At 42.2% G+C, this 22,633-nt stretch overlaps 2 protein-coding genes across 4 annotated transcripts; one reads left to right on the plus strand and one right to left on the minus strand.

Annotated features, from left to right (window-relative positions):
• Nucleotides 1-4: 4 nt before the first annotated feature.
• GUCD1 (guanylyl cyclase domain containing 1) lies at nt 5-9,225 on the plus strand. 3 transcript variants are annotated; one of them, XM_064392647.1, is made up of 8 exons: nt 149-182; nt 1,768-1,852; nt 2,439-2,555; nt 3,302-3,467; nt 3,734-3,820; nt 4,181-4,272; nt 5,865-6,106; nt 6,574-9,225. In XM_064392647.1, the coding sequence occupies exons 4-8, from the start codon at nt 3,396-3,398 to the stop codon at nt 6,663-6,665; spliced, it is 585 nt and encodes a 194-aa protein (XP_064248717.1). In that variant the 5' UTR covers nt 149-182; nt 1,768-1,852; nt 2,439-2,555; nt 3,302-3,395; the 3' UTR covers nt 6,666-9,225. The 3 variants fall into 3 exon arrangements, with proteins under 3 accessions (XP_064248714.1, XP_064248715.1, XP_064248717.1); XM_064392644.1 differs by lacking the exon at nt 2,439-2,555 and having other exon boundaries at nt 5-182; XM_064392645.1 differs by lacking the exons at nt 2,439-2,555; nt 3,734-3,820 and having other exon boundaries at nt 5-182.
• A 14-nt stretch (nt 9,226-9,239) lies between these two features.
• UPB1 (beta-ureidopropionase 1) lies at nt 9,240-22,386 on the minus strand. Its single transcript, XM_064392643.1, has 10 exons — nt 22,232-22,386; nt 21,470-21,641; nt 19,961-20,048; nt 19,197-19,291; nt 18,771-18,932; nt 15,695-15,864; nt 14,957-15,038; nt 14,094-14,136; nt 13,203-13,357; nt 9,240-10,368 (listed from the first exon to the last, which is right to left on the minus strand). The coding sequence occupies exons 1-10, from the start codon at nt 22,330-22,332 to the stop codon at nt 10,285-10,287; spliced, it is 1,152 nt and encodes a 383-aa protein (XP_064248713.1). The 5' UTR covers nt 22,333-22,386; the 3' UTR covers nt 9,240-10,284.
• Between the last annotated feature and the right edge of the window lie 247 nt (nt 22,387-22,633).

The raw sequence follows: 22,633 nt of genomic DNA on the forward strand, positions 1-22,633 counted from the left end.
CCTCGCCGCCACGGCGCGGGGCAAGCGCCCCGGGGCCCGGCCCCCCTCAGCGCCCGCCTCCGGGAGGAGCCAGCGCCGGGCCCCGGGGCCGCGCCGCCGGCTCGGCGGGGCCGGCAGTGAACGGGCGGCGGGTGCCGCCACCGCCATGAAGAGCCCCCGGGAGGCCGGCGAGCCGCCGCCAGGTCAGTGCGGCGCTCCCAGCCCCGCTGGGGCCGGCGGGGAGCGCTCCGCGGAACCGGCCGGGCAGGGGGCCCGGGAGCGGGCAGGGGGTGCGGGCCCCGCCGGGAGCCTCTCGGTCCTGCCGAGCCGCGGTGCTGCGGGTCTGGCCCGCATTGTGCAATTGTGGGATGACCGGCTCCGTCGGTAGGCTGGTGGCGGCGGGGAGCCGGCCGGGCACACGGGTTGGCAGGGTGGTTTACAGGCACGGCACAGACGGGCTGCTCTCGTCTCCGCACAGCCCGCAGCCATCGCTGAACGGCTCTCGGTGTGTTGGGAAACAGGTGGCTGGAAGCTGGACGGCCAAGAAAACTTGTTACTGCTCTCTGAAACTTTCGCGTGGAAAACGCATACCCCGTGGTTAATGTGGGACTTGGTAGAGGCGCTGGCTGTTCAAAAAAAGGGGACAGATTCATAACATGCTAAGAAACTATGATGATAAAATACTTGAGAAGTATCCTGGTTTGAGGACAAGTAGCAATTGGTTTATTGGTTTTCTTTTTATTTATTTAATTTTTTTTTTGTTACGATACTTGAGAGTGCCTTAAGCTAGATGAATTAAAACGACTGAATATATCAACTGGTATGCCATTCTTTAAAGTCATGATTAAACAGGAGCACAACCAGTAAAAATATAACAACATTACCTGAAAAGTTCTATAAATCATATTACCCCAAAACTAAACAAGTCCACGTGATGCCAAATGGATTTTTATTCCCATCATAAAATATAGAGGACCTTGTTAACAAAACTTCTCCAAGGCCTTTCTAGATCAAAGGTTATTGAGAAAAGCCCTTTGTGATTAACTCATTTTGGTCAGTGCTGAAGTAGCAATGACAGGCACAACTCTTCAGGTCCTGCTAATGGTGAAACTGAAACCACCACATTGCCAACTCCGTAAAAATAAAAAACTGAGGCAGAGGATGGAGCTTGTATTTTGGGGCTTTTTGGCAGAGATTATTAATTTTCCCTCTCTATTAAGGTTTTGATGGAATTAATACAAAAGGACAACTGGTGCTACTCGCGAGTTTTAACTTGTTTTGTTTAAATTCTGTAAATTACCATCCCTGAGAAAAAAGGTTTCTGTAGAAAAGGCTTAAATCTGTGGGGCTTCTAAGAGATTCCTGCCAGGAGATCCTGGTATGTTTTCTCCCAGTTTGGTTGAACTCCTCTTGTGGCACAGAAGTACAGACACAAGAGAAAAGATGAATACCTGTGTCTTACCTGCTGTTATCCAGGAGGAGGCACAGCTTTAGTTGAGGGGTGGTGGGTACACCACCCCACAAACAAAAAAACCTTCCAAGGGAAAAGGGGGTGGAAAGCCAGTGATCTAGGTATGGAACAATAAAAGAGTATGAGATTAAACCAAATGCTTACCTGTACAGAAATACTAAATGTATGTTCCCCTAAGAATGAAAAAAATCCACCTGCCAGTCAGACAAAACCACATTCCTAAGTTTCCATGGTTGTGGTGCTGAGGACAGGCTGACTTTTAGTGGCATGAAGAAACATTCCTATGGATTGACGTTGTTTGTGTCCTGCTCACACAGCTGACTGCATCCAGCTGAAAGTGCCCGTGATTCAGCAGCTGTACCACTGGGACTGCGGGCTGGCCTGCTCCAGGATGGTGCTTCAGTAAGTGGCTCTCTTAGAGTGGGAAATCCACTCCATGGGGAGGGGGAGCAGGAAGCAAATCCCAGGGAGAAGAGGTGTGTTGAAGCAGCCATGAGTTCAGTCTTAGGAGAGCAGCAGTTTTTGAGGTACCCTTGGACAGTGACTGCTGCTTGGGCCTGGCCCAGCTCTCCAGCAGGAGCAAGGGAAAACATAAACTGAACTTCGGACCCTGTTGAATAAATGACTAATTACACAGATGCAGCATTCCTAATCAGCTCTATGAACTTTGCAGGCTGGCATGCATAAGCTTACAGAAAGTGTTGCCTCTTTCCTGTTGTTACAATTAAGAAATGATAGTTAGCTGTGACTCATCTGATTCCTTTCTGTGTTTCAAGTGATGGGTAGGTGTATCCCAGTTTATGAGTGTGTGCTGTACCTGTACTGCCTCTGTCCTGCTGAGCCCCAGCCTGTGGGATGAGTGTTTGTGTTCCAGGAGTAGTTTCAGCTTCAAAACTGTGTTGCCCTCTGGGGTTTTTTTTGTTTATTTTTGGTTTTACCGTTTTTTGAACTAGTAGCTGTCCTGCTGAACTCCTCTTTCCTTCCACAGAGGAACATGAGCTTAGGTGCAGGAGAAATACCTATTTAGATGTCCACTTAGTAGATATGAAGCAGAAGATTTTCATTTCTCTCCATCCCTTCTGCCAAGACGTTAGTCCGTGTGCTGGTAATTTCCCATCTTGACTACTGTAACCTCTATTCCCTTTACCTCTTTGCCACTCCAGTCTGCCCAAAACTCAGCTTCCAAGATTAATCTTCTTACCCTGCTGATCTGACCTTGTTTGCCCTGCATCCTCAATTCCAGTTGCTTTTTGTTTTTTATCATTTACTTCCATTTGTTTTCTTACTTTCAGAACTCCCTGTAGCTACCTTGCTCTGCCCCTTTGCAACCTGTCCCAAGCTTCCTCCTGACTTCCATCTCCCACTTTCTTCCTTTTGTGTCATCAATGCCTAAGACAAGCTTCCTTTGAATATTTACTGAATTCCTTTATGGCTCCTCCTTTTAAAATCCATCTATTGTGTGAAGGAAGTTTTAGTCTTTAACTCTTCTTTCTGTGTTGGCTCTAATACACTTGTATATTACACTGTAAACCCTTCAGGACAGAGTTCTCTACCAGCTTGACTCTGGTACAGCACCTGTACACTCCTAGCACTCTAAAACAGTCGAAGCACCACACATTTCCAATTTTAAAAAGTCAGCAATAAACCCAGTTAAATATTCCCTATTCCCTTCCCTTAAATTTCTGTCTCCTTTGTGGGTTGGTTTGTTGTTTTGTTTTTTTTTGGTTATTCCTTAGCCAAGCCTGTTGTTTCAGTTTCTATGTGCTGTGATCTAGAGGCTTGGACTACAGCACACATTTTCCTTCTCCTAAGATCTGTGCTTCCCTTCCCCTGCCTTTCTTGACACTCTAGGTACCTGAATCATTTGGACAATGATGAGTTTCAGAAAGCCATCCAGGAGCTCCAGCTAACAAAGAGTATCTGGACTATTGACCTGGCCTACCTAATGCGGCACTTCGGAGTTAAGCATAAATTTTGCACCCAGACACTCGGAGTGGACAAGGGCTACAAAAATCAGGTCAGTATTCTCATCTACAGGGGGAGAGCAGGCAGCTTTAAAAGCCTTGAGTGTCATGCTATAAAAGCTCTGGTGTGTTACTGACAGTCAACTGTGGTTAATTTGACCTACTGCCAAAACTGGCACAGATCTGTTCCAAAGGCAGTATGATCCCATATTGATTCCATCTTTTGAATTTTTAAAAAGTTTGCATGTAGTGTTCATGAAAGGTTCCAACCTATTTGACAGCCTTGGAGACTGAAGCCCTGTATTTATCTACAGAACAGGTACAGCCTGGGCAGCAGCAGTGTTTAGCTTCCACACTTTCCCCACCACCGTGCCTCAGCCTTGACCTGGAAGATCCACCTCTAGAGGTGAGAGGGGAACTCAGCCTCCCATCCACTGAGAGCTTGGCCTCTCCAGGACTGCCAGCAAGGGGCCAAGGAGGGCCTGTAGCACTGGTGACTTTATTGCAAGCTCCTGCCCAGTTTCCCCTGGGAAACCAGACAGGCTTCTCTTATGTAGGCAGCTGAACAGCCACTGGATGGAAACTGCAACAGTAACTGACCAGGAGCAAATTTAATTTGTAATTCAGAGCAGAAATCCTTGTCCTGTTTCCAGTTTTATCCCATAGCCAGAGCTCCAACTTATGCAGGCTCTTGCTAGCAGACTCTCAGTGGTGGATTACCCAAGGTAAACACCATTCCAGTTCAGAACTTCTGTTATTTCCACAGTCATTTTACAGGAAGCACTTTGACACAGAAGAGAATCGAGTGAATCAGCTCTTTGCACAAGCCAAAGACTGCAAGGTGCTGGTGGAGAAATGGTAAGCTGTTTTCTTTCTCTTTGGAGATTCTGTGGGCCCCTGCTTTTCTTGGAGGCACCAAGCTAAATCGCTGAAAGAGACTGAAATCAAGCCCTAAGCCTTTTTTTACTAATTGTCTTTCTCCTATATCCATCTCAAAAAACCTCATGCACATCAAGAGCTAATAATGAAGTTCGAAGAAAAATTAGTCATGATGCAAAATGAGTGATAAGAAAATGCTGATAGCAGCTGACTATGTTTTGAGTTTGGTTATCTATTACACTTAGGCAGTAGGGAGTGCCTACAGCACTCTAATTGGCCATTGTTGGAATTAAGGAGAATGCTGTGTGGGTACAGAACTCATTGTTCCCAGAGCTATGCAAACATTATGGATCTCTGTTCCCAGACAAACATGCAAATTACATAGCTTTTGCCAAGGAGACCATGAAATAAGGAACTCCGTGAAAGAACTACAAACCCAGAAGAAATGGAAAAACTGCAGAATTTTCAAAATCAGCAGTGAAATTCTATTTGGGAATGATTAAGCATCCAACCTGAGCTGCGTCCCTTTTTATAGGGAAGCTGGATTTGGATCCCTGCTGTCAAAGTGGGGTAAATGATTAGGGGTAAGCAAAGAAGAGAGGATATGGGGCAGCCACAACAACATTTGAATGCTGGAGTGTAACTTACATTTAGCAGAATCAAATGTCCTTTCTAACATGTGTGGAGTCACCTTCACTTTAATTAATAAGCTGTGACAGGACAGAAGGGGCATGCAGTCCCTCTTGCTTTTGCAGTCTGAAGACTGCAGCCTTGATCAAAGCAGGGACAGAGGGCATAGCTGCCTGTGCAGTCCTGAGGCTGGGGCATCTGAGTGGGGAAGTGCCACTGGGAAGGATTAAATAAAAAGCACGTGAGTTTAGTCAGGTGGTGCACACAGCACAGACATCTGGAACAGATCCAAGAGATGAGTTTCTCACGCGTATGGAACACACCATCTGCCTCAGAGAGGGACAGCTTTTAACAGATGAGGTTATAGGTGGTGTTTGGTGAATACTTAGTCTCTGTAGAAATAAAGCCTAAAATATGAGGTGATTCAAAATTTCAGCTAGGAGAATCACAGTCCTGTGTGACACAGGGAAATTTGGGCACATCTAAATTTGGTTAGTGGTTACACAACATTTAACCACTCACTTGATAAAGATTTGGTGTTTCAGAGATAAGCTTTTCTACCAGCAAGAGAGAACATTTCACTTAAACTTTTCCTACGACAGAAGTCTCTCAAGTTACTGAGTTGCCAGTTGCTTTAATTCTCTTCTCTGGGGCATCTGATGTGTCATATCAGAATGTGTAACTGCAGAATCCAGAGCTGTTGCTCTGCACTTCAGCAGCAGCAATGAAATGCAAAAGGCCATGAATGCTGCAGACTCTGTCAGGCTTTGTCCATAGCAAAGCCTGCAGGGTTTAACAGCAAAGAGCTGTACCTCTGATACAGAAGTGTATCTGTAGTGTATGTGTAGTATATCTGTAACGTGCCAGCTGCACTGTCCACCATCAGACACATTCTTTACACCAGTCTCTTTCAATAAGTGTGTCTGTTTTTTTCCTTGCAGCACAGTAACCGTTCAAGACATCCAAAACCACCTGTCCCAGGGTCACGTAGCCATTGTCCTTGTGAATGCAGTCCTGCTGCTGTGTGATCTTTGCTCAAGTCCTGTCAAATACTGCTGCTTCCTTCCCATCGGACAGAAGTGCTTCTGCAGGAGCCCTGACTACCAGGGCCATTTCATTGTGTTGTGTGGCTACAACAAAGCCTCAGGGAGTATTTACTACAACAACCCTGCCTATGCTGACCGTGAGTAGCCTGTCCCTTTTTGGATAGATTCTGAGCCAGGGCATTACTAAGGAGTCTGACACAGAGCCACAGCTGGACCCCTCCCCTCAGTGCACAGAGATTTTAAGCATCACTACCTGATTTATCAGAAGGGGTTTTGCCACGTTAATTAGATCAGTGCTGCATTTTGTGGTGTCATTTAGTTGAAGAATTCAGATGGGCGTTCTAGCAATTGGCTTGTTTGGCTTTCAGATGGGTTAGTGGGAGATGCTGAAATGTCTATGTGCAGAATATTGCAGAAGGGCCAGTTTGGTACCTGTCTGTGAGCTCTCTAAGGTGAAAAATCTACCTGAGTAAAGCTGTACCCTAAGCTGCTGGGTGTAGTCTCTCTACTAGTTTGGATTGTGGATTCTGTTACGTCCTGTGTAAGAACCTTTCACTGGCAAATCCTTCTGAACTTTTTGTAACATTTTGTTCCTCCGTCCCAGGAACGTGCTGCACCAGCATCAGTAACTTTGAGGAAGCCAGGACAAGTTACGGCACGGATGAAGATATTCTGTTCATCTACACAGACAGCTGACACCCAGCCAGGACACTGCTGCTCCTTCCTGCACAGCCTGCAGGGCAGCTGGCTGCTCGTCTCAGGACTCCCCTGCACACACCTCACTCCTGCACTGCAGTGGGACCTTCAACAAGGGAGGCTTTATAGACATTGACAGGACTATATTGCAATGCTGTCTTTACCTTTTTGGTTTTTTGGGTTTTTTTTCTGAAGGTGTATCTGATTGCAATATCTTTGGTTTTTTTCTTCCCCTATTTTTCAAAATTGCACATTTGACAGTAATTCTAAAGTACAGGCCCAGAGCATGTTCACTTTCAGCTTATTTTCAAATTAAACACATAAGAAAAAAGCACCAAATTTGTGAACTTTAACACTTGGTAATATTTGCATAGGTTTAGGTAAACAAAAAAAAAAATAGAAAATACCTGTTTCTCTCTCTGTCAAAGCATGAAAACTGCTCTTCATACAAAATCTATAGATTTGAAGTTCAGCAGAATATTATAAAAGGAAAAAAAATAATGTAAAAAACTTTTAAATAACAAAAAATGCCTTGTTGGCTCATCAGTATTGTTTGCAATGTAGGAAACTTCCCATCTACCAATTTCACAGAGATTTAGCATTTATGCAACTGCAATACTGGAATTACTCCCTTGCACTACAAACTCAATCTCTTTTGGCTAAATCCTCTTGGATGACTGCTCAGAGCTCCATCTTGCTCCAAAACTTTAGGTGGAAAGACTTGATTTGCACTTGGAAGTCTTTACTGCTCTCTGCAAAAAGCTTTGAATGTTATGTCACCCACATGTACCAGTTTCTGCAGAATCCATTCTAAATATGAACATACTAAATATTTCAGCTTACTAAGGAAATGCAGAAAATTATCATCCACACTAATGGTATATATTTTGTGTGTAAAGTGTAAATATCTGACAGCATCTGCATTGTATCTAAAACGCTAAATCATAATTTGAGCCAAATTTTGCTGTTAGTATTTGTTCAGTGACCTTCTCAGAAGAGCTAAAATCTATTAAGGAAAGAGGAAATACAAACATACCTTCTACAAGTAAGAAGGCAGGAACTTAGATTGTTCTAGCTCTTATATTACAGCTGTTTGTGGATTAAGTTGTTGCTGCATTGAGACATTAAGTGAAACTGGTAGCAGCCCATTCATAGCCCTTTCCTCTGTTACCTGAGGAGCACTCTGAAGTGTAAGAAAAAACCACTTATTTCAGCTTCATCCATCCTAATTTCTTACAAGTCTCAATCTGAGAGTGAGTAGGAAAATCAGCACTGATATAAAACTAGGAAAATTTGCACTTAAGACAGAGATCCCACATCTCTGGCATGGTTTTAGGAAAAGAACTGTTCAAGTTCTGAAACTGTGTGGATATAATAAATAGGAATCTACTTTCAGCATAGAAAATTTTTTTTACCAAGATAAACATTTTATCAGTTGTTGACTAACTGAAAAGTATACAGTGTTGACTAAGTACTTAGTAGAATCAAGAGTGCTCCTTTGTACAAAGGCAAAAAATAGTAACAGACATCTAAAATGCAGTAACCCTTAAAAATTCCAAACAAAAGTGCATGGCAGGAAGTTTTGTGTGTCAAATTTTGCTTATCATTGGTGAAGTTTAAATACATTCTGGCAGTGATGAGCAACAGGTAGGATGTGGTTTGTGGAGAACCAGTTCATCAGTGCCACCAGCAGAATCCTTCCAGAAGAAAGGTACAAAACCTCTTGGAGGGAATGCCTTTCAACTCCTCCAGAGTAAACAACCAGAAGACTCCTGATCTGGGAATTTTTATGTCCAGGGCCAAAATCGTGATGTTTGATTTTGAGAGAGGGTATTAGCTGTTAATAATTAACAGGTATGGAAGCTACAGTCTGTTAGGAGTACCTCCTTATCCCATGCATTTTCAGGAAGGTAGTTCATTCAATACCATTAACTGCCACAGGATTTATCTTAGAACAGGCTTGATTAGTTGAACAAAAACAATTCTTACAAAGGCTTGTAATTGGCATTCAGCATCCTACTGTTTGCATTACCAAAAGTGAATCCTGGGTGGATGGGAAACATGAACTTAAGGCCCAGCTTAATGTTCTGAAGTGCACACACAGGTGTAACAATATTCACTGGCAAGTGTTGGGTGCCCAGGGTTTAAATGCTTCAACAAAAGTGAAAGATAAACAAAGCTGCCTAAGCTAGTGCAGACAAAAGGAGAGGTCCACTACAACAGGATCTTGTACAGCTGCCAAATGGAGGATGGCTGTGAGAGATGAAAACACAAGGAAGAAGCAAAAGCCAAATGAAAAGACTGAGTGTGTGACACAAATTCAACTGAAAAAGCAGCTCACTGCACAAGCATCCAGAACACCTGCATTTTCTGAAACTTTGTTTCCTCTTACAAAATTGTCTATCAAAACACTCTGAAAAATGTTCTGTTGCTTTGTTTCTGTCAGGATGTCAATAGCAAAGGAAGGGGATTTTACATGCAGGGATTTTATACATAAATATATTTTTATTTGTAATTAAGCCATTCTCAATAAAGGTTAAGCTCACAAATAACCTGGTAACATAATGTAGTAAGTGCATTTATTAACATTTTATTAGAAAAAATGTTTTTGAAAATCTGATATAGTAATTTGGAAAAACAAAAAACAAGAGTTCAAACATTTATTACTATCATTAGCTATAAATTCATAGTTGCTGGGCTGTAAAATGTATTCAGTGTGCATTGCCTGAACACCCATTGCCATCACCCAAATCACATGAAGTAAAATTTCAGAACACAGTATTACCTAAGAACAGCAAATGTATCATTACTACCTTTATCCCACAGCTGGTTTGTGAACTCTGCAGCCACCACACATCCTACTGGAGTGCAGCCCCAAGGAAGGAACCTTCCTTACCCATCCTGAGCTTCCTGCTCACAGTGAAAAGCATGCAGCTGCCCCAGCCTTGCCTGTGCATTGGCCAGGGTCTATTTCTGCTTCCCTTCAGGACACTGAGCTTCAGAAGACACCAAAGCATCTCTCTGAGCACAACTTCTGCACCTTGAAGGGGCCTAGCAAAGACACTGCTCCAGCTGTGGCTGTGTGAAAGGCAACAGAACTAAAGCAGTCCTGCTTTACAGCACCCACAGATCTTCACACTGCTGGGGTGTCTGGTACATTACTCAGCCATAACTGAACTGCATCAAGTAGTCTGTAAGCAGAAAAAGCCAACCAAACCCAGATGAAAACAATTTCTGCCTCATCTCTCCCTAAATTATTTGGGCAGAGGGTAAAAACCAGAAAGCAGAAACAGATGTACAATGCAAAGGTTACATAAAAATTTTCATGTCCTCTAAACTCATCCCATCAACTCTATCACAGTACACATGTATATCTACTCTAGAAAAACACTGGATGTATTTCTAGCAAGGAACAACTTTAGACTCATTAGTGTAAATGACAAACACTTAAGAAGCCATTTTCAATTATTATATGTAACACAGTTCTGACTCCTATTATTTAAAACTGAAATTACACTGACAACATTAAAACAGCAACTTGTGATTCACATTAAAGCTATAACCCAACAGTAACTTTGAATTTGTCTTGCAACATTTCAGCGTAATGAGATGCTCTCTCTTACTCTTTGATGATATTGGGTATAAAGAAAGGCTGGATTGCTTCAGCAAGCTTTTCTGCATACATTTCATATCTACCAGTCATCTGGAAAAGAAAAATCAAAGCTTCAGTTCTTTCAAGTAAGCTACAAAAGTACTTCAGTAGAAAATATTTATACCCACTGGTTGCTTTTTTCTATGACAATATATGATTTAATTGTCCCAAACATCAAAACCATAATGCCCTCAAGATCTTCAGTGCCTTAGCACAACTTTTTTTTATAAAAACTTTTTTTTTTATGAAAGAACTCGTATTATGTTGCCTAGGACTGCATTTCTATCCAAAGAAGAAACATAGTTCCACCCTGAAAAGTCCATCTTTTAAATGCACACCTTCCTGTTTCAGAGCTCTCCTTCAGTGACAGTCATGTCCACTGACTTACTATTTATTATAGCTATTCTGGATGGCTGGAAGTTGAATGTGAAAGGGGGACTTCCTTTCTTATGCATCAGCCATTTTTAAGTTATGTCAATGAAGACAGAGCAGTGTCTCTGTAATGAGTCATGTCCTTCATGTCATGTCCCTGACAACCAGAGAACCCTGCTGCCAGCAGTAAGTTTGCACATAACACTGACAGTGTGGGGTTACTCTTACTTCACCCATTACTAATACAAAATATCAGTGGTTTGGGCAACAGAGCAAGTGCTGGAAGTGCTGCAATACAGCACCTGATGTAGTGCAATCATCCTCTTCTGAGTGCACAATCCACAGCATTGGCTCTGGGAGGGGAAAACTACTTTTTTTTTTTTATTTGTTTAAAATTTAATTTGTTTAACTCCTTTGCTACTCTAAGTTTAGCAAAGACATTCCAGTGAATGTCCCTTTCAGGCATCACAGGGTGCAAACTGCAGATACCAGAGCAGGTTAAATAGGTCCCTGCTTGCTGTTAAAGGTTTTCTGCAGTGGGTGAGAAAACCTGTGACCACTCTTCCTCATTCCCCTCAGCAAGAACTACCTCTGTCTTGGCCACAGCTGAGAGGAAAAGGAAACAGCTCTCCCCTGTCACATAAACAAAACCACAGCTGTGCCTTAAGTGCCAAAACCCAACAACAGCACTCCACATGAACATGAAATAAAGGTGCTGAAAGCACAGGAGTTGAAGACAACAAAATATACACAATTCTACACAAATCAGCTGAAGGGCAGTGTTTTGCTTTTACTGTTTGTTTTTCCTAATCAATACAATTGCTTTGTTCAGATACCCCTGCTAGGCTGGTAGAAGCAATGCTCCCTGTGCTTCCTGACACACCAAGCCTCTACTCTGCAGTAAGGGCCTCAGACTCTCGTGGCAAAGCAAAACTAAATGCATGCCTGGCTTAAAAAGCTAAGAATCTTTCAGCACAACTTAATTCTATTATGGCAACAACCACATGCCTACCACAGGCATCTGCAAAATAACAAATGCAATTCTGTTCCAGAAGATGACCTGAAATTACTTCTTGGTTTTAGTCCCTATGTATGGATTAGCAATATTAGCAAAGAAATTGAGCTGTAGATAAGAAATTACTATTTTTTAAATTAGAAAGCTTATTCAGCATTTCAAATCACAGAGACTTTTCATTTTTATGTCAAACTGACATCAAAATACATTAGATATTGCATCATACTGTAATGCACAACAGGCAAACAAAGCAGCTCTATAAAATAAATGACTGCTTGCATGATGTTCAAAAACTGACACTCCTTGCAAATGATTACTTATTTTAAAGACTAGGTGATCACTGAAGAACCTACATATATTGTACAGCTGCTAGCCAGGAGTTCTGGTCTATTTTGTTAGGATTCAAATCATGCTGATCTTAAGAGTGACTAGGAAAAACTTCTAGTCTTTAGCAGTACTGAGAACTGGAACAAAAGATCTGTCTCCACAGAAGCAAAAAAGATGTTTTCTTCATCAACAAAGCCTATTCCCAGAGTTGCCACTTTTTTTGTTTTTTTGTTCCAACAGGATCTTTGTGTGGTCTGTTGTAAACTTGGTCAGAATAAAAAAGGAGAGTCGTTTGTTTAAAAAAAAAATCTGGTTACTCCACTGAATCAGTACATAACATAGCACCCCACACAGCTTGTACTGGCACAACTGAAGGGTTAGCAAGCTGCTGGGCTGAAGCAGCCATTTCTTCAACCAGCACTGCTGCTGGACAAATTAAATCCAATTGTGCCCTCTGGAAAGATGAACCAAATTAGCTTTACCTCAGAATACAACAAAAAAATAGTAATAAATAAGGTTTGTTAAAGCCATATGGAGTGGCTTGCAGCTATCTTGATCTGATTTAGATAAATTCAAAAGTGTGTTAAGATGCTTTAGAGATGAATATATACAGTACATAGTTCTTTCTCTGTAGTTTCAACATATCCACAAATTCAGAAAGTTAATGTTGCAAGAATTTTGCCTTCAGAAAGTCCTTAAGTTTGTGGGTTTGGGTTTTCACTAAATTTCACCAATCCTGACAATTAAGGCCTTTAAGAATATGCAATAATACCATGTTAGATCCAATGAGTCTGGCTCAGCTCAGCAATAAATGGCTACATTCACTGCACAAGGAAAGCAAAACTCTTCCCCAGCAATCATCCTCAGAGCTGCTGGCAATCCACATTAAGGTCCTGAGGCTAGGGTTTTCATCTGAAAGCTACTGGCCTAGTTTCCCTGAATTCTATTCCTTTTCCAAATCTATTTAAGCTTTTGGCCTCCATAATCCTGTTAAATTTCTTCAACAATTTAAGATCTGAACTGCTAAAAAACAAACAAAAAAAAGGCTGCCTTTTAACTATTGTAACATCATAGAATCATTATCAAAGCTTGTTTGTTCTAACACTGTATTTCCTTTATAGTCCTATAAAGACTATAGTCCTATAAAGACTGCAGTCCTACCATTCCTTACCTTAAAATTCCACTTGTCACTGACTTGCCTGCAGAGGTTCAGGTCCATCTCTGCCACCAGCAGCCCGTCCTGAGTGCGAGACAGCCCCGGGGTCCTGCTGCCGTCCGGCGCGGCCACGTAACTCGAGCCGTAGAAATGGCCCAGCTCGTGGTGTGCTTGGAGAGATTTTAAAAATCTATTTGCAAATCAGCTGCAAATAGGTTTGTAACTTAACATGCAGTGTCCCACAAAACCTGACTCCATTTCTTGGGGACTCACTGTGCTTTAGGCAAGATAATAATCTTGAGGAGTCACAGCGTGATCCTAAAATAACTTTGCAGTTTTGGGCAGTTATAATTTTCATGCAGAGTACACCATCAAATTATCAGGAAAATCTCCCTGCATTGCCTTTCAAATAATGTACCATTATGCTTTCCCATTATTAAGTCTCTGGGCTAAAGGCTTTGCTTTCATTGCTTTTTACTTTGCATTTAAATTAATTCTAATTGTCAAATCATACATTTTCAAAACAGCTGACAGAGATACACCCATTCTATTTTCAATAAAAAGTCAAAGGTGAAAACACTGGGATTTGAGGCACAGAAAAGATGTTATTTCATATTGCAACAACTCTTGAGTTGTGCCAAAAATCAATCACATTTGTTGTACTACTAAGCCATGGATCCCACTGACCTTTCTCATGCAGCTGCTAAAAACACTTAGCTCCAAAACTGCCTAAAAAAGGCTCAGCACACTCTGGATGGAGCCACAAGCAGACACAGTTTTTACAGCACGAATTACTGTGTTTCAACACATAAGTACATACAAGAAAATCTCATACTCCTCATTGATAATCCTCTTTAACTTCCAGCCAATCTGGGAACTGGTACTGAATGTGATTTCTGAACTTACCTTTTCCACCATCTCCAGAAGTAAAGGCGTTCTTGTAGTATTCCTGTGAAACAAGAGGAATCCATAGGTGGCAGTATAATTCTGTTTCATTCAAGAAATCCTTGCTAGTCTATCATGTTTTGGGAGTTTATATAAATCTACAAATATTTTTTTCTGGCACACGATCAGCACTGTCTAAAGGGAGTCATCAGAGAGGCCTAGTTTCTGTGATGGATAGCATAGAACACAAGGTCTTTTTGTATCACTGCCTGTTGTTCATACACTTTAGGGAACATGCCTTGTATCCATTTCACAAGTTTAAAGAGGCAAAAGAGGAGATATTTAACCAAACATATCTTTTCAGATCACAAAAAAAGGCAAACATATTCACATAGCAAAAAGGAAAATTCTGGATTTTTGCAGGGAATCTAATTTTAAAAATATACACATAGTGTAATTGAACTAGTCTAAAGGTAAGAATGACTTATTTCATGCATTATTAAATTTCATTATAGAATTTTACAGGCCAGAAAGAGATAGTATCTCTACAACAGCCACAAGTTGTGTACCATTGACTTAAGGATATATTAATTTTTCAATCATTTTGGCTAAAAGAATACTGATTTCACCAGAGAAATTGGGAGAGTTACCAAAAGGGCGGGTGCCTATTACAAAGATTCAATTCAAGAACAGGAAACAGCTGCAACCAAAAAGCAGGCTGCCAGCAACAGAGGCAGCTCTCAATCTCTTCATCACTGTCCATCTTCAAATCACATCATAAAGCCCAGTACAGTGGTTACCCAGCAGGGGAAGCCCTGCTGCCTGGAGCACACCCGTGCTCCCAGCCTGAATGAAGGGAGGAGTGAAGCCAGGAGGATACGAACCGTTCCGACTCTGTTGATGGGACACGTGAAGCAGTGATTGGCTATGGCAGCGTTTCTGGCTTCGATCGGCCACAGCGCCTCGCTGCAACACAGAGGAGCAGCTGCTCATTAACTGCACACTTCACAGATAAATCTGGACTCTCACTGGCTCACACTGCACGTCTTCTGTCCAAGAAGCCACAGTTAGCTTTTAAGAAATCAAGTCAGTCGGGTGCAATTAATGTTAATGTGCAGAAGATTAATCTCAAGGGACAGTTCACACTGGTCCAGTCTGGTTCGAGAGGCCTGATAATCATAAAATTGCCAACAGTTTAAAAGAAATTCCAAGAAAAGCTGAAAATTAGCTTGGATCTGAAAACTGCAATTTCATACCACACTCCTTAGGTGGACAATGGAAGCTGGTAAAATAAGCCTGAATATGACCACTACCAATTGCATAGCAAAAATATGACATAAAAAATCTAAACTCTCAGTTTTCAGAGCACCAGCCAGATGCTGGTGAATGCTGTCTCAAAGACAGGAGACCTGCTGATGTACAGTAAAGTTCTCAAAGAGAATCAGTTACTGGGAGGAGACTGAGCCCAAAATTCCTGGTGGATGAGAATGCAGGCTCCTTTTTGAAGACAAAACAATGAGACTACAAGACCTCAGCAAGGCGCCTTTAAGGCCCCAGTGAGGGGCTCAGAGGTTCAGTTAACCCAGAAAGGGAGCAATGGCACAGATCAGTTTGTATTTTACCTGAGTGCCCCTATAGTGGCTGAAGGGTTGAAGATGATCTCTGCTCCATTCATGCTATACATCAGCCAGTTCAGAGGGTGGTGGCGCCCGTAGCAGATGTTCACAGCAATTGTCCCAAACTGTGTCTGAAACACTGCGTGTCCTGTATTTCCTTCCATATAGTAAGTAGACTACAAACAAACAAAAGAAAAAAACAAAGGAAAAAGTCCAACCAACAAACAAAACCCACAAAGGTAGACTTCTTAAAGAAGTGCAAAGAATTACCTCCAAGTAAAAAAGCTTTTTAATCTGTAGATGGAAGGCTGAGGATAATATGATGAGATTTACAAAATCACTTAGGCAGTAGAAAAGATGAATACAGAAATGCCAAGGCAGCAGCAGGAGTGTGTATTCACTGAAATTACACTTATATCTTTCCTTGCTTTCAAGCAAAGAAACTTTTTTTATGCAGCAGGCAGTGCACTTCCAAAATGTGCTGCTGTCTGAAAGTACCATCCCCAGGTTCACACAGGGACAAAGACAGTGATAAAGGCCCACAGATAAGAGACAAGACATGCCACCCAGCATTCCTTACACAATACTGAGGATCCCAAGGCAGCACAGAAGTTGCAGTGGTCAGGCTGATTCCTGACAGCATTGTTTGGTGCTGATCTGAGACAGAAGAACAAGGGACACAATCCACCACCCTGACCCAACAGGACATGTCTCTCATCACAGAAGGAAGGTGTGCTGTAAAGCAGGCTCCCCTTTGCTGAAATTATCTGTTCTTTGTAACCACCACTGCCATTGGTGCTAAAGCAAGCAGGAACAGCTGGGGAACAAACCTGGGCCTCCTGTAAGTGTGGGCCAATGACAGATACAGGAGATCACCTTCTGAAACCAAGGGCTACAGGCTCAGTATGTCCAGTAAAATAATCATCTCATGTTTCTTATTTATTATCAGTTCTCATGAAATTGCACAGTCCCTTGGGCAGTGATTTGATCTCCTTTCATGTCTGTAGACAGCAGACCACATGGTGGGTGCTCACACAAGTCTTTTTCAAAACAATTCTGCTGAATGAATATATTTCCATTTTTTTCTCCCATTCTCAGTTTCTCTTCTTACAACAGCAGAAGAAAAACAAGAATGCTGTTGCTTCAGGGAATTCATCAGTTCCTATTTCTTTATTTCACACCAGAGGTCACAATCCTCTCCACAGCAATAAACTGTGATGTCTCAAGAAGGATTGATTTTTGTTTATAAGGCCTCCCACACTTGGCTGAGGAGGCCACAGACCAACCTCTCTGCCCTTTCCATTTAGTTCTTACTGATTCAATGGGCACAATTTTAACAAGGCTCCTTTCCCATCTGCCCTACGGAGACAACCCACAAGAAATAATTTCAAATTCGATATTTCCTTGAGGTTTAACTTTGTTGATAAAGAAAACAACATTAAAGTAACACAGATGAATATAATCCTTTCCTGTAGCCTGGGTGGTTTCTGAAGTTGCTTTATCAGAATTGCTCAGCTCACAAGAGGGGACTCAATGCTTTGCTAACAAAGCCAGCTGAAGACAGTGCTGTCTTGGGTAAGCACCACATTATTCTGTAACAAGCAGATATAAGAAGAAGTGCCAGATCATTATAGTATATCTGGAAGCTATAAACAGGTATTTTTGTAGTAATTCTGGCATATAGGATTCTAAGAACTAATTTCTTTTAGCAACTATGCAAAACTCTTAGTGAAACTCTATTTATACTTCACATGAGAAAGTAAAAATTCTTTTTTTAGGTGTCTCTCATTACAGTTTCATAGCTGGAAACAATGAGTTTTTTGGAATCTGTTGATTCTCCACTAAACACTGTAAGGAAAACTGAAAGACATCATATTTTAGCACAAGCAACAGGAATTTATTTTTTGTTGGATTACATAAAGAACAAATAAAAATATGGAAATTAACCAATTTATTAGTTACTACTTTTGCTAGCTAAAGGACAGACCGGATAAAATAATATTAAATATCAGAATAAGTGTTAAAAATAAAAGGTAAGACTGGTGACTGACAGACTGTGCCAGAAATTCATTGAGTAGAACTCTATTAACAGCCTCCTCTGGAGAAACTCAAACCAGCCTGATCAGGACTGGGAGCAAGGTCAAAACTTCCAGAGCTCTTTGAACACAAAGTTTTGAGACCCAAAAGAACTTTTTGCATTAATAAAAAGGCACTTTAGGATCTGAAGCCTGAGTTTGGTGACTGGAGCAAAAGGGAACAAAAGCAACTGCAGGTATACAGCAGCCTCCAGTGCTTAGCAGAAGTGCCTCTGTTAATTACTCTCTTTAGCTGACAAGGAGAGATTTAGTTAGGTAAGACAATGTATTTTTAGACCTCAGTTAATTTTTAATCCTGATCTTTCTGCTTGTGATAATTGTTTGGATGGATAAACACGTTTCAGATCTACCAGTCATTGCCTTTACTGCCAGTTCAGTTTCTGATTCTGGAGGATGGCCCAAAACCTGCTGGGGGCTTCAGCTGCAATAATGCCATTAGTAAACAGAAGATGCCATAAAGCAGCTATTCAGTCAGAGGCACAATGAATTAAGGGATTCTGCTCGAATAAGCACAAGCAAAAGAACTGTCATTTCCAAGACAACCTCACAGAGAAACAGAGAAAGGCTGTAAGTAATGTTCATGCTCAAACCATGAAACAATTGCCCTGCAAATTAAAGTAAGTTCAACATGCACACATGACAAAACTACCCAAGCCAATCATGCACAACAAACATAACACAGCTGTAACTTAAACAATTCTTTTAAAGGATACTTGATACTTTTGAAGTTTCACTGGGCCAAGGAAGAGCACCTAACAGGATTCAATGTTATTCTTCCTTTAAGACTCATCACTCTCATAAAAATTATTTCTTCTTGATAAATTAACTATCACTTCATCACAGTAAAACTGATTCAACAGTAAGTGAACCACATTTTCTAGAAACACATTGCATTTCCTGCCACTGTGACTCTGACACAGCACATGCTGGCACAAACAAGAGCTGCAAGGTAAGACTAACTTGATTGTCACAATACTGCACCTTACCTCATTGAAATCTCCAACCCTTGGAATGTGATTTTTCCTACTTTTGCCAAGGAGTGCTCCAGAATTAGAAATGACCACTGCAGTATTCCACAGAACTCCACCATGCAGCTCATCCCGCTCCAGGATTGGAGACACCACCACCATATTGTACTTCTTTGCAAGCTGCACAAATGAACACAATTCCTCTATGAGACACCAGCCTGCAGTACCCCAGAATGACAGACACCACAGCCAGCTGAAAACAGTTAATTTAAAAAAAAAAGGTAAAACAGCATTACATGTTAACTAGAAATGTTAAATAACACAGGTACGAGTCAGAAATACAGCAAATTCTGCCTGCCAGTTCACTGGCATATTGTCTTTTCCTTCAAATGATGTCAGTTGGTTTGGTTTTTTTTTTTTTTGCTTGCTTGCTTGGTTATTTACCTCTTGACAGAATTTTGTTGTTGGCCCATCCTCTGCTGACTCAGCAAATTCAGTCCAAGGAAGTTTCTCTCTTGTACAAAACGCAAAGGGCATGGCTGGAAAACACCAAACCAAGGCAAAATGTACAAAAAATGTTCATGTCACTCAAAAAATACATATTTGCATCAATACAGATAAAAAAATAAAACTGTGAAGAATGATTGAACTGTTTTCCTTGTTTAAAGGCAAAAGCTATTTAAAAATATTTTTAGCCAGGGCAAGGAGATTTGAACTCACACAGGCCAAACCAGAAGAGAATGGATGCATGTAGTGAAGTCTCAGCAGGGATAAAAAGACAATATACCCCAGTCACTGGTGTACACTGTGAACAACCTGTTTTCACAAACATTGCATGGGCCTTCACTTGCCCATGAAAGTCAAGGGTTTTGTTTCAATTAAGCCTCAAACATCCCATGTTAATTAAAAATTTTAATACCTGTCTAGGAAAAAACCCCAAAGTTTTAGGGGAAAAAATGAGGGAAAGATCATAAAGAATGCCATGAAGGAGCTCCAAATATCATATGGCAGTCTCCAATACAACAGACCCCTCACATCTCTTCCATACAGTTCTGCTACCTCAGACTCTGGTTTTTCCTTTAGGAAGCAAATCACTGAAGTCAATTGTTGTATCTTGGAAGATTTCTACTGTTCTCTTCCAGGACACCTGTTAAAACAGAGGGCACTGGACATCTGACAGCCCAGAGGGAAGCACAGCAGATACTCACTCCAAGCCTCCTGGAAACACACGATGTTGACCCCACACATCGCAGCCACTCCCACCATCTCCTCGATGCGTCTGTGCAGGGCAGCCACCTGATGGTGACAAATGCCACACGGTTAAAACGCCACACGGTCGAGCTCACCTCTGTGTCAGCTGCCTGGTCTTACACCCTTTGCTCACACTGACTTTATCTGGGTCTGCACTTAGTGCCGTTGCCTTCAGGGGGAGTAACTCGAGGTATCATTCCTGAACACTGATAATAGAGCCAGATATAGATTTTTAAAAGCATTTAGATGCTGAAAATACAGAAAGAATTCCAATGGGATTCTAATTCCATGGTTGCAACATTTATATAGCTGGAAACTCACTGCTGCCTGACTTGCAAAAAGATGAAAATCTAAACAGGATCAACAAAAACTACATTGTAAACAAGCTACAGGATGTTAAGCCCTCTATCCTAAGAGCTAAGTAATTATTACCAAGAAAAAAAAATCAAAGTATTTATTAATTAGTTCTAGAGTATTCTACTTAACGATAAGCACAGGTGTAGTACTTTGCATTGCTACTTTCAGGTTTCAAAAAAAAAAAAAAGAGTAAAGACAAGACTGCAGTGACCTATGAAATCAAAAATTGTATATTGATTTACAGAAGCAGTTAACTAGTTATTCATGAAGTAAAATCATTAATATAGCTGGTACTTTATTCAACAGCTGTTATAAAGAATCCACAAACTTGAATTAATGACTTGCATCTGTGATAGCTAATCTTTCCAAAACAAACTACTTCAGAAATGTTCTGTCCTGTTACTGCACAAAACTACTACTCCAGGAGATTTTATAAATGCAGTATTTCTTTCCCTTTTTTAAAGCTACTCTCAGGACACTATTTCTATACATATTTGTCACTTGAGTGCTGCTGTGTCCAAGATGTTCAGAGATGATGGTTTCAGAATAATTAATGTTGGAATAGACCTATAAGATCATCAACCAAGTCCAGCCATTAACCCAGCACCGCCAAGTCACCACTAAACCATGTTATCTTGTAATAAGATTTCACTCACTGCTGTACAAAGAATAATGAACACGGCTTTATTAATCTGTTTCCTCTAATGGATTTTCCTGTAATGGAACATTTCTCAATTAAAACAAGAACTGCACCTGTGGTTTCCACTGGTTGCCATCCCTTTTGATTTTGTGTAAATGATTTTGTGTTTCATCTTAGAGGCAAAGGATTTTCATGTATAAAAAGAGCTACTAAATATTTAGCTTTGGAAAAACTGTGAGCAGGTTGGGCATGATAGGTAAACACAAGAGATGTTTCTGAGAAACAATGAATCTAAATGTGTCACTCAAATTTCTTACAGGATGCTCTACTGCAGTAGTGATGGGTCCTGTACTGCCAGACAATCATTACACATTTTGTGATACAGTTCCAAAAATCAACAACTGAACTGTGTCATGTCTCAATCCAGCAGAAGAGGAGACAGAAACAGCCCCAGTCCCAGTCTGTGTACCTGGACTGCCACTGCTGTGTCTGTGGGAAGAGGAATTTTATTCTGGATCAGTCCCACTCGAACAATACGTGGCCTTCTCAATTGCTCCGGAGCAGCTTCAAACCCATAGCCCTGCAGTTCAAAATCTCTCTCCTGAGCTGCTGACAGTGCAGCTGTTGGCAAATCAAGTTTTCTGGATTGAACAGGAAACAAAGACATTTCAAGATGAGATGTTCCCTTTTTCTGCTCTGAATGCCATGGACCGAGGGGATGACAATTCTGCCTAACCCTGCAGAGACACCCAATGCCCCATGTCCCATGTCACCCACCGGGCAAGGGACAGGCCGTGACCAGCTCCCGTGCTGATCACACCGCTCACCCAGACACTAACACCTTGCTGCCGAAATCAAGGAGCACATCCACACAAACTTGCACCTGCCATACCTGGATTACAAACACTTTCCCCTCCCACGTCTTTTCCTCAAGTTTAATCCCTACTTTTCAGGCTCCATCGCCCCGATATCACTATTCCCGCCACGCCTTCCATCCTTGTCCCTTCATCTTCTCACACTGCCCTGGATCACCTCCAAAACACCCCATTCACCTCACTGCAGCACCACAAGCCCTACTTTTCCTCTTTCCCCTCAGCCCAGCCCTGTCTTGCACACCCGCCCTCACACTGCCTCGTTCCCCTCACTCCCGGGCTGGGCATGCCCGCGGAGCCCGGCGAGAGGAGCGACGGAAACCCGCAGGGGTGGGGGCCAGCCCGTCCTGGTGGCGCACCTGGCCTCGCCCCCATAGAGGATCCGCTTGACCTCGGCGAGCTCCCCGGGCGGGATGTGCCGCTCCAGGCACGACTCCAGCGACTCCAGCTCTCCGGCCATGGCGGAGGGCGAGAGAGCGGAGGGCGACAGAGCGCGGCCCCTCAGGCGCCCGGCGGCCCCCGGACCTTGCCCCGGGCGGTCCCGTCGGCCACGCCCCGCTCCCCTCACGGCACGGTGCCGGCGGTGCCCTCAGGGACGGGGCTGCGCCATGGCCGGGCTGTCCCCGCTCCGGGAGCGGGCCACAGAGGGGCACGGAGCGCTCGGGACTCGTAAATGCTCGTGGTGGAAAAGAACCACAGAGCCGGAGAGTCCACAAAAAGTCACTTGGTGTGGGAATGTGTTGTGTTGGTCCCTGACCTGC

Source organism: Passer domesticus, chromosome 17, assembly GCF_036417665.1.
Source record: "Passer domesticus isolate bPasDom1 chromosome 17, bPasDom1.hap1, whole genome shotgun sequence".
NCBI lineage: Eukaryota > Metazoa > Chordata > Aves > Passeriformes > Passeridae > Passer > Passer domesticus.

Excerpts from the sequence above, each read along its gene's own strand:
- GUCD1 (XM_064392644.1), top strand. The coding sequence starts at position 146 with ATGAAGAGCCCCCGGGAGGCCGGCGAGCCGCCGCCAG. Across the intron at positions 4,273-5,864 it reads AAGGTGCTGGTGGAGAAATG|CACAGTAACCGTTCAAGACA; the intron begins GTAAGCTGTTTT and ends TTTTCCTTGCAG. Across the intron at positions 6,107-6,573 it reads CAACCCTGCCTATGCTGACC|GAACGTGCTGCACCAGCATC; the intron begins GTGAGTAGCCTG and ends CCTCCGTCCCAG.
- UPB1 (XM_064392643.1), bottom strand. The coding sequence starts at position 22,332 with ATGGCCGGAGAGCTGGAGTCGCTGGAGTCGTGCCTGGAGCGGCACATC. Across the intron at positions 20,049-21,469 it reads ACACAGCAGTGGCAGTCCAG|GTGGCTGCCCTGCACAGACG; the intron begins GTACACAGACTG and ends TGTCACCATCAG. Across the intron at positions 19,292-19,960 it reads GTGTTTCCAGGAGGCTTGGA|CCATGCCCTTTGCGTTTTGT; the intron begins GTGAGTATCTGC and ends GGTGTTTTCCAG.